This window comes from Urocampus carinirostris, chromosome 17 (genome assembly GCF_059441175.1).
Source record: "Urocampus carinirostris isolate Australia breed hairy pipefish chromosome 17, RoL_Ucar_1.0, whole genome shotgun sequence".
Taxonomy (NCBI): Eukaryota; Metazoa; Chordata; class Actinopteri; order Syngnathiformes; family Syngnathidae; genus Urocampus; species Urocampus carinirostris.
Genome location: NC_142365.1, coordinates 18,708,092 through 18,719,767, shown reverse-complemented (window position 1 = coordinate 18,719,767; position 11,676 = coordinate 18,708,092). Strand labels below are relative to the sequence as shown.

Below are 11,676 nucleotides of genomic sequence, written 5' to 3'. Positions count from 1 at the left end.
AACTTTATTTAATCATGTAAAATCCTTCACTGGGGTCGAGTGATAAGAGGGCCAAAGTGGCTTAAGGCTGTCTCAGTATTGGTTTTTGTCCTTGCTGTTATTTTAATTCCCTCCATAATTTAACAACCTTTAACTATTCTTAGATTTCAAACTGAATGTTTATGCTGTTGCGAAGCCAATGATCGCATTTGAATGCCATTTAAATGATGTTAAATCTTTTAAAGTCCTAGAATTTAAGTGTTTATTATGATGATTAATGTTTTCAACTTCTCATTATCCAAAACAACATTTTCTTTCGTCAACCTCATGCGAAAATGCCACTGCTGATTATTTTTTTCTTCTGCGTTGGACATGGTTAATAATATCTTTTTTAACTTTTCCTTATTTAAATTATTTGTAATTTAAATTCCATTATTAAACTGTTGGTATGCAGATAATGGCCAAAACAACTTCCATACCTAGTATGTCAGGGTTCTCAAGATCAATTGAGCTGGGGGGCGCTGAAGCTAGGGTCCCAATGAATTTGGGTTAAATGGGATTTTATACAAAAAATGGCGCTGAAAAAAAAAATTCGCTGTTCTTAAAGGGACAGTGTTTTGTTTTGGTCCACTAGATGTTGCTGTTTGGTGTAGTGCAACCAAAAAGGGGGCCAAGGAAGACTACAAACTACGGAGACTGAAAGTGAGCAAAAAGCACCCTTTTTCTTCCAATTTTACCCAGCCTTTCTGAAAGAAAGACACGAGGAAGAGAAAACGATTTATTTTAAAGAAAATAGGGGAAAAAATTAAAATGGAAATAAAAAGGAAATGTACGGGAAAATAAACAAGAAAAAAGAAAATGGAGAAGACAAGAAAATAAAGGGATTAAAGGGGGGGGAAAGGCATATGCGGGGGGGGGGGGGGTGCAATGCAGTTTTATTTTATTCTCTTACCAGTTTTTTTTCTTCATGTTTCTCTTTTTCTGTCCTTTTTTTCCATGTATCATTTATAAATTTTAAGTTTATTATTACTCTCCAAAAGTAATAAGGTGCGTTTTGGTCACCTTCATTTTCCGTATTTTATTTTCTTCTATTTGCACTCGTTTTCTGTGGCACGACAGAAAACAGCGACATCGAGTGGCAAATAATACTGACTGACTGTAATTGTCCCCCGAACTGTGATTATGTGATAATGGCCGCTTTGACGTACTGTATGACCATTATCGCATACGATATCATTTTGAAATTCAGTATTTTTGATAATGGTTCCTATAAATTCATCAGATGATACATGAGAACTATGTAAACGGTAAGAACACAATTGCATGGAAATTATTATGTTAACTCGTGATGTCTTTTCAATACTAATTAATTCGTGATTTTAAAAGGTAAAACTAAGTGCAACTATTGTTTTAAAAATGTAAAGGTTTTTATCCCCTCTCCTCGAAAATCAAATGTCAAGAACACTCGAGTTCTAGTCTGCGTATGTCGGTAGAAAAGCCTACAATTCCCACAATGCACCGAGCCGCAAACCACGTAGGTGTTTCCGGTGTCCTGTTAGATTTTACTTCCCTCTGCTCGGATCGAGAAGAACAATCCAAGACAGCAGACGTTGGAAACTACTTAACGTCTCCGAATACAGACATTCATTCAGTCACGTTTTGTTAGGTTAACGCTTTAAAGCGTACAATATGTGGTGAGCTTTGCCCGGGGAACAAAGAAGCGCCGGGAACGTTAATCGCCAGGTTTAGGCCTAGCAAAGAAAGTTGGTCGGAGGGCCTTGTAAACAACATGTCGTCCACCTCGCAGCCTTCTTCCAGACGGCAATGGTGTTACCTCTGCGACCTCCCCAAGATGCCCTGGGCCATGTTGTGGGAATTCAGCGAAGCTGTTTGCCGGGGCTGCGTTAACTACGATGGCGCCGATAGAATCGAACTCCTCATCGAAACCGCCAGGCAACTGAAAAGCACGCACGGAGTTCTGGAGGGCAGGTCTCCTGGCCCGCAGCAGAGCAAAGCTAACCCCGCCGTGGAAAGCGGGCGGTCGCACGGGGACCGGATCCACGGAGTCTCCCGCCTTCCCAACGGTCTCCATAGGGCCGAGGACGTCGCCGAGAGCAGCCGACAGAGTCCCAACACTCGCAGGGTGATGGCTGGCGCGCTTACCGGTCTCCACGGGACGATACCCCACACGTTGATAGCTCAGGGTTTAGTGGCGTCCCCGCATGGACTCCTAGCGCCGATATCGGGACCCAGACCGGGGGTCCCTCCCATTGCGGTCTCGGCCGGCTCCATCATGAGCGATGCGGCCAGGAGGCAGGCTGTGGCTTTGGGCGTTGGAACGAGCACGTCTGCTCTGGTGGGCATCGATCCAACGGCTTGGAGGAACAATGAGGTGTGTGTGTGTGTCTGAATTTATACAAATTACGCACAGCACAAAAAAAACCATAAATCATTAAATGTGCTGTGCGGATTTTGTTTTTAACTTTAACTTACTCTCTGCCGCCATCTCCTGGCTTAAAGTCAAGCCCAATCCTCAACCATTAACAAACTCGATTTTTTTCAATCTCTTTTGCGATATGGGCAGCAGGCCTTTTCTTACTTTCACCATTTTCATGCTACTCTAACTGTAGTGCTTCATCTGAATCAATCCGACCCTCAATAACTATATTATGGCTGTAAAACATTTACTACAGCTGCAACACACATGAAAAGGCATCAAGAATAACCTAATAAAAAATCAATATTATTTGGGAATAAAGCCACATTTGACTTATTTGTGCCCAAAATCCATCCTACTTCCTTGCCTCAATAATCTTAATAACTATCGTACAGATTATCTGTGCGTTTCAGTTCCATCTAGAAGTTTCCCTTTCTCTCGCATCCAAGGTAATGTTGAAAGTTAAACCTGTCCTGTCATATTTCCGCCACAATATGTATTTGATTTAGGGCTGAAAACGTCGACAGAAGCAGTGGACATGGAAATACTTTTTTTCTGCTTTTTTGTTGTGATACTCCAGTTACAGCCCCTTAGCCCATCACAGTTAGTGAAAATGCTAATTTTCCCCAAGGCCTGCTGGCAAGTGCTATCTTACCAACTCTGAACCCTCAACACTTATATGCTTTTATCTTACTTTTCTTTTTATCCTTCTTTAAAAGTAGTTGTTCGGGGCATGGAACACATTAGGCTGATGGATGAGGGAGGTTATTTGCGTAGAATCTCAGCAGTTTTTGTTAGTGTAGCATGAAAATGGTGAAACTAAGAAAATGCCTGTTTCAAATCCAGTCCAATGGCCAACCCAAATTCCCCAAAAGATAAAAAAAGAAGAGTTTATTCTAGCGCAACTTAGGTATTGCAGTACTTAAACTCGCATCACGAAGCAGAGGTTGAAATAATGAATTAATCCAGAAGATGGCAACATTTTCAAATTCCGAACAGCATCTTTAAAGTCATCTTCAGGGGTCTGTAGCGTGATGTTTTAGGGCACTAGAGTGCCCCCCAATGGGCAGCTAAGGTGCCCATGGACCTGTTCGGAAAATAACTCAGTCATTTTGATTTTCTAGTAAAATTATTATTTTAGTGGTTGACTTGAGTCTAATTAATCCTACCTCTAATAATTAGGCTGGTAGTAACATAGTAAAAACATATTAATAATATAAGTTATTTTATAAAGGCATATGAAATTGGTGGCACAATGTGGTGCGAAAGTACTGGACCTTAAAGGTCTGGATTCCCGTGTGGGTAAACAACTGTTGAATATTTGTCGAGAGTTGATGCTTACTTGCTTTGAATACTCATAAGAGGATTTAAGTTAAGTTTCACTGAATCTCAGATTTTTAACATGTTGGATTTTTTAAAGTTATTTTGTATGTTCTTTATGAATTGAAGTGTGTTTATTATCGTCAATATCAATTTTGTGAAATATTGTATGGAACGGGTTAGACATGGCACTCCAGGTTAAATATGTATTAACGACTTTTAAGTAAAGAAAAGATGGACAACTGTCAGGATGAAAGGCATACAAAATATTTACAACGCGCCTACCAGGGGGCAACAGGTCAAAAAGCTGGTGGCTGGTGTAGGTTTAGTCTTATAATATTTTCATCTCTGCTACAGAATGGCCGCTAAACTGCGCAGCCAATGATCTTTTGGGCTGTGTTGGTTACGCCGTGTGTTTTTCCTGTCTGCTCTTATATCCTTAAAGCTTTCTTCTGAAATTGAACAAGGGATTCTATAATGGGTCTGGAACATATTTCCCCAGGTCGTGGCTGAACTGAACGAGGTGGCGCGGAGCAAAGTGGAAGGCTGGCCCAACAAACCCAAAGTAGTCCGGGATGTTCTCATGGCGCTAAGCAGTTGTGTACCCTTTACCGTGCGCTTCAGGAAAGAGCACAGTCTTCAGGGTCGGGTTCTGGCATTTGACGCCAGCGCCACTCTGGAGTTGGAGCTCAAGGTGTTTGCCGAGTACCCTGCCGGCTCCGGGATCATCTATTCGGGAGTTCCGGACCTGGTCAGGCAGATGTTCCGGGACTCGGGCAAGGACGCCGGCAAAGCCGTGAATTCGGGGTTACGTTATGTGGAATACGAGAAGAGGCAAGGAAGCGGGGACTGGCGGGGGTTGTCCGAGCTTCTAAACGACGGGGTGCGCATGTTTAAGGAGCCGCCCATCCCGGAGGTTCTTCCTCAGCCTGATGCCGGCCTCCCTATGACGGCGGTGCCCCGCTCCGTCCCGGGTAAGAACGCCGCCCGGCGCCGCAAAGCCTCTCCGGGATCGGAGAACGGCGAGAACGAAGGCAGAGCCGATCAGCTGTCCAGAGAAGTCTGGTCCAGAAGCGCATACCCCGGCATGGAACCTCTTCCTGGCATGGCCGCCCCCTCGGACGTACCCTCCCGTCTCCACAGCCAGCCCTCGCCCATGTCTGCACTCATGGGGGTCGCCGACAGCCTCAACTCGGGCCAGGTTGCCAGGGAAAGTCCTGGCATGGGGTCCGCACACTCCTCCGCGAATGCCACCGGTCGTACTGCTACCAGCAGCCCCTCCTCCGCCACAGCTTCCACCTCAGAGGTAAGATCTTAAAGCAGGGTTCATATAGGTGCTTTAGATCCTTGGAAATGCTTGAATTTTAATGTTGTGCTTCCGAGGATTAAAAAGTAGGGGTAGTTGTAAATGCTTGAAATTGTTGCCGTGTTTCTCAACAAGTCTGTTTAAAAATAAGGCCGACGGTGCTCTTTTGTCGCTTCGCTTTGCGATTGCAGTTCTTCCCTCGTAATTATTGCCACCTGGCATTAGTTTGTACGGCATTGAAATGAAATGATGTGCATTTATATAGCGCTTTTCTAGTCAATGACTTCCCAAAGAGCTTTACATTGTGCTTCACATTTCCCAATAGCGGCCGTGATCTGTGCAGCCATGTAAGGCGCTAACCTGCGTATTGGGGGTTCAGTGTCTTACCCAAGGACACTTTGACATGTAACACGGACAAGCCGGGATTCGAACTGGGATCCCTTCATCCTAAAACGATCGCTCTACCTCCTGAGCTACTGCCGCCCCTAACATTTTACATATTTATATTTCTGTGTCTGCAGAGGTTACATGAACAGACAGTTTTCCATCTGACGAAGTCTTTTATGAGTTGACAAAATTTTAAGGCCGCCCTTAGGTTGAAAATTGGACCATAAACCACAGGAGCAGTATGTCCCTAAACAGTATTCTCAAAGAGACAAACATTTTTATTTTACTTGGCACAGAACGAGGCATTATGCAAATGTCTTGTAAAATATTCCACGTGCAGGGTGACTCGAAAATAGTCTTAACGTGTACCCATGTCGCTTGTTTCCTGTATAACTGTTGTCATTGAAGTAACACGACACTTACGAAATAGTGAATTCCATTAACACAACTTGCTAGGGCAGCTCAGAAGTGACAAGGACAAACTTAACATTGGCGATGAAGAGGGGGGGAAAGAGTGATCGTTTACTGAACACAGATTGGTAGCTTGAATTTAAGTCCCTCTTTTTGAGATGGTGTTCCATCGGATTAGCTGATTCAGAGAGAACGAGAGTGAAAATAAATGGTTTGGTCATGAAGAAACGGTTGGGACATATTTCTCAGTGAGATGCAATAGAAACACAGAGCAGGTGTCCACTCATAGTACAGTATGAAAGAAGCTTTGATATGAATGGGCCAAGCGGCATCAGAGATCTCAAGCAGGTTAGCGCCTTGCATGGCTGCACAGATCACGGCCGCTATTGGGAAATGTGGAGCACATTGTAAAGTGCTTTGGGAAGTCATTGACTTGAAAAGCGCTATATAAATGCAGATCATTTCAGATCATTTCATTTAAACGTTTATACGGTCTTGTTTACCTTAAATTTGGTTCCAAACTACAGGCTTTAATTTGTCATCATAAATCAGCACTTCTCACAAACCCCCACAAATATGATGTTTGGGTTTTGCTTGGGGCTCGGGTCTGCAAATCAAGTAAATCGGTCGGGCTCGGATTGGGTCAGGATTTAATACCGACGGGCCTGGGTTGGGCTGGATTCTTTGGCCCCATCTTACTTTTGCTCCAATTCTGTCTCTCAGGCGTCGGCGGGGGGCGAATCGAGCAGCGTCGGGGGTCAGGGTGCCCTCCTGTGCTGCACCTTGTGTCGAGAGCGCCTGGAGGACACCCATTTTGTCCAATGTCCGTCCGTCCCGCACCACAAGTTCTGCTTCCCCTGCACCCGAGGCTTCATCCGCAGCCAGGGTCAAGGGGGTGAAGTGTACTGCCCCAGCGGAGAGCGTTGTCCCCTGGCCGGCTCCACCGTGCCATGGGCCTTCATGCAGGGCGAGATCTCCACCATTTTGGCTGGCGACGGAGACGTGACGGTGAAGAAGGAGAATGACCCTTGACAGTCTCTTCCTCCAATTCAAGGTACCAGAAAAAATGTGGGCATGCGCAACACCAAACAAAAAATTAGGACACTACATAAACCAGAAAGCAAAAGGGTAAACAAAAGACATATCCAGTATAGAGTGAGCAGTAGTCTAGCCTATTAGCTCTCACCCCTTTACAAATAAAAAAAAACTATAAATACAGACGCTGCCCGACCTACGAACGGGATTCGGGCGATCGTTTGTAAGTTGAATTTGTTCGTAAGTTGCTTCAGTGTTATATTTTGTATGTTTAAGGTTTATAGAAGTATGTTTAAGGCTTGTATAAGTAACCTGTATTTTCTACTCAAAAATAAACATTTCATAAATTAATATGCGCTATAAAGATAAATAAAGTGAGGTTTAACTTACTTTTGGAAGAATGGGTTCAAGAGGTCGGTCCTCTGTGGTAAAAAAAAGGGGCAGAAAAAAAGCGTTCCGACCATTTCTCAACCGCATCAAGCTTTCTTATTCCACTTTCATTTCAAAAGTAACAGCTCCCCTGTTCTTTACATTTTATACCAACCATATTGAATGGATGCACAAGAAATTAAAAAATAAAAACGCCCAAGTTCTTAGCGCGCTAGCGATACAGTACACGTTGTGGTTACACACGAACTAGGAAGTAGAAGCTGATTTTTTTTTTCTCCGGTGTGGATGCTGGGTGAGTCCTCACAGCCATGCGGCACATAGAAGCACTACAGTAAATGAAATTAAATGAAACAGTACTGTCCTCTACTCGGAAAAAGGTGCGAACAATACGAAATCTAACTTACAGCAATGTCTGGATATTTTTCGACATCCCGAAAAAAATGTTCGTATATACCCTTTTACACATACACTTAATAACACATACCTACATACATACATCTAGGCCTTTCTGCCTCTCGTTACTGTTGTCTTATCAATAAATGAAGCATATTTACCAGTAATTATTTATGGTCTTTGTCATCTTACTTTAAAAAATAAGTTAGAGGGTAAACGTCTAGTACAGAAAAGTAGCTCAGGAGGTAGAGCGCTCGTCTTGGGATCAAGGGATCCCAGTTCAAATCCCGGCTCGTCAGTGATACATGTCGAAGTGTCCTTGGGTAAGACACTGAACCCCTAATACCCCCAATAAGCAGGTTAGCGCCTTACATGGCTGCAAGGCCGCTATTTGGACATGTGGAGCACATTGTAAAGCGCTTTGGGAAGTCATTGACTTGAAAAGCGCTATATAAATGCAGATCATTTCAATTTCATTTCACTCATTCATCTAAAGCTCTCACATCCTTTGCGCACATGAAGTAATAGATATGACACCAAGTATTGCTACATACCAAAATGATTATACATGCCAACACTAGTTACTAAGAAAGTGTACGCAATTGTTATTGGGCTGACAGTTATTGGACAGAATGATGAGAAAATTATAACCGATAATACAGCCGCACAATGAACCGAAATCTAAACGATATCGCGATGTGAAGTAGTGTGGTTGTGTAATCCCAAGTGGCTGGATGTGGAGTGGCAAGGATTTAGAGTTCCATGTTTGTGGGTTTTTTTTTTTTCCTTTGTTATTTGAGTGCTGGATTGTTTGGACACCAGAATTGTTCCCATTTGGGCTCTAACCAATCAAGTTTTAGAGGCACTACTTTGCAAGCAGAACGCAATGCCACACACCCACTGAAAACCTAACAAAGCTCCCCAGGAGAGGGCGCCATTTTTTAAGGTTAAAGCATGTCACTATGATTAAGTACAGTGGAACCTCGGTTCTCGATCATAATCCGTTCCAGAACCCTGTTCGAAAACCGATTTGTTCGATCACCGAAATTTTTTTTTTCCATTAAAATTAATGTAAAATCGTTTTAATCCGTTCCAACACCCTGAATGTTTATCTTGAATATTTAACGTAAAGCTAACCCAGGCTAATCGTACGTTTGCGTTATCGTAATCTTCAGTACGAAAGATTACGCTAAAATGAACGTGTACAACTAAAAAAAATCAAGTGGTTTACACGTCATTTAGCACCCGGGTCTCCACAACAAGTGGTGAGCGGTTAAAGGATAAAGAAAAGAATTATGTATAGGATTTCTTACCTTTGTGGTGCTCAGCAGAAGCCATGCTGTATGTATAGCAAGATCGGAAACTCGCACACCTTCATATTTTGCTATTATTTCTTTCTTAAATGCAATAGTTATACGCACTACTCTTCTTTTTTCACCTGTAGCAACTTTGCTGCTTGCACCGACCTTCTTCGGAGGCATAATTAGGGGCTAAAACACTCCGTTCACCGATATTTAAAGCGAAAAGAAGTGCGCGCGCACGTCATAACAGTTCTTCACGAGGGGTGGGGGCAATCTACACGATCTACACCCGTACGCCGCTCAGCATCGCACCCTAGCGTACCGGCGTTCGAACTCAGATTTTTTGAACGAAAAGCGAAGCAAGAATTTCTCAATTTTTGGTCGAACACTGATTTGTCTGAACTGAGAGGCGTTCGAAAACCGAGGTTCCACTGTACTCACAAAAAGCAAGACTAGTGCAGAAAATCACATTGAAATTTCAGTAATGGTCTGAAAAATCACAATTAGTGTATTTCATGGACTATAAGTCGCTCCGGAGTATCAGTCGCATTGGCCAAAAATGTATAAGTAAAAAGGAAAAAAACATGTAAGTTGCACCTGGAGTATAAGTCACATTTTGGGTGGATATTCATTTGATAAAGCCCAGGAGCAAAAACATACATGTCATCTTGAAAGGCAATTTATCCATAAAATGGAGAACATTTGTGTTGTAAATAAGTGTCCTATCTACTCAACGTTACACGTACGAGAGTATCTTAGACATGCTCGAATGAGTCAGTAACGAGGTACTGTTTTACGAATTATTAAGATAACCGGCTTTACTCCAAATCAATTCAATCCAAAATATTCATCCTCTGTGTTACTTTCACCGGTAAACAACTCCTCCAACTTTGCTTTGGCTTCATTACAAGCGATGTTTTCTGATAATACGGTAAAACCTTGTGTATAACGCGTACTCGAACCTTGAATTCCTTTTTTGGGGGTTGAACAAAAGTGCAATACACTATGCCTGACATGCCATTATCGTCCCGTTTCTCTCAGCGGAGGCCGAATCCAAAGCACTTCCTTCCGCCTCGCGCCGAGTCTCCCCCTGCTGGTCACGACGTGCCTCTCAGGACCCAAAACAAGACCGGCGCTTTCAAGGACGCAAGGCTGGCGCTTTCTCCTTTTCCCACGCAACCATCGTCAGAGTTCGAAAGTACACAAACGTTTGTAGTTTCCGTTTGTGTGTGTGACATCGGCAACCGATCGACCAAGTTTTGCTTCGCGTACAAAAGTTGAATGTTAAATTTACCAAAAGAACAATTTTTCAAGCCAAGGAATGAAATAAATATACTGTATTTTCTGCACTAAATGGCGCACTACCCCAAAAACATATTCTACTTATGTAAGGCTGCAGTGAGAGCTACTTGCAGCGATTTTTGTTTTTCCACACTTAGGGTAAACATTAGTGCAATGATTGATCAAGTCCCAAATCGCAATACATTGAATGCAACGGGAATCGGACCTGAGTCACCACTGTTAGCGTGCTGAAACCATACCCTTATAGACCAGATAACATAGAAGTGGTGTTAGATTTAATCTCATCCATGCAACATTTTTATTCACAGTGCCAGAAACTATTCTTTGAGAGTGGAGGAAAAATTGTCTGAATAAATAAAGGCAAAAGTCCGATTCCTCATCAGATACACAACAGCGATTCCCTCGTCATGCTTTATTTGAATTCATCTTTCTGGATCTCTCTGTTTTCCGTTCTCTGGCACCATGAGTAAAATAGTCTGACTTTTCATACGCTATCCGTATTCACTGCTTGTCTTGTGATCAAGTATGGGTGCCTCTCCCACAGCTATACCTGACAACATACGAAATGGCATTAGAGTTGATCTACTTTATCAGACTATTTTTACGGTGCCAGAAAACCAAGATCTAAAAGAATGATGAAGAAAACAACTCTTCCGTGTATCTCATGATAAATCGGACTCTCGTTTATATATATTCAGGAGGAAATTTCCGTTTTCTCCATTCGCGAACGTCGGTCTCTGGTACTGTAAAAGTAATGTAATAATGAGATAAAACTGAATGCCTTTTCTCACGTCATCTGTATCACAGGTGGTTAAATGTCAGCGCTCTCACTTCCGGGACCCAGTTTCTATTCCCGTTGCATAAATTGCTTCGTGATTGTCAGATTTTTTGATTGATCAAACATTGCACAGATATTGTAGTCTACCACAAAACCATGTCTAGTTACACATACGTACTAACACTGTATGCATTTCCAATCGTATTCAGCGTATTTTGCAGTATATAAGGTGCACTGGGTGATAAGGCACACTTCCAAATAGCTCGCCAACTTGGGGTTTTTAGGTGTGCCCTATAGTCTGGGAAATACGGTAATCCCACTTTTGTCTCATACAAGTTTCACAGATATGTAAAATTGTTTTCACGATGGCTGTAATTTCTATTTTTGATACAATTAAAATGTCATTTGTTCATTTGTTTGTAGTAAGGAGACCAAAGATGGCATCATACTCGTTTTTTTTGTATTTTATTGTTTTAGTGGTGTATGCTGACCAAGCCACCATTAACTTTGGGTACGTTTACATACAAAGAATAGTTTGACTTGGATAAGGAGTCGGCTTATTGGCCCAATCAGAATGAATCCTTCACATAGCAGGTGAAAAACAGCTTTATACCAGGGGTAGGGAATCATTTTGACT

The 11,676-nt window shown here is 42.6% G+C and overlaps 1 protein-coding gene across 1 annotated transcript; it reads left to right on the top strand.

Annotated features, from left to right (window-relative positions):
- The first annotated feature begins 1,509 nt into the window (after window positions 1-1,509).
- Window positions 1,510-11,485, top strand: LOC148349424 (interferon regulatory factor 2-binding protein 1-like). The gene is made up of 4 exons (XM_088320571.1): window positions 1,510-2,371; window positions 4,239-5,042; window positions 6,564-6,894; window positions 10,001-11,485. Exons 1-3 carry the CDS (start codon window positions 1,769-1,771, stop codon window positions 6,870-6,872), a joined length of 1,716 nt encoding a protein of 571 aa, XP_088176697.1. The 5' UTR covers window positions 1,510-1,768; the 3' UTR covers window positions 6,873-6,894; window positions 10,001-11,485.
- Window positions 11,486-11,676: the final 191 nt, after the last annotated feature.

Coding starts and splice junctions, on each gene's coding strand:
- LOC148349424 (XM_088320571.1), top strand. CDS start 1,769: ATGTCGTCCACCTCGCAGCCTTCTTCCAGACGGCAATGGTGTTACCTC. Junction 2,372..4,238: donor CGGCTTGGAGGAACAATGAG/GTGTGTGTGTGT, acceptor ATATTTCCCCAG/GTCGTGGCTGAACTGAACGA. Junction 5,043..6,563: donor CCACAGCTTCCACCTCAGAG/GTAAGATCTTAA, acceptor TCTGTCTCTCAG/GCGTCGGCGGGGGGCGAATC.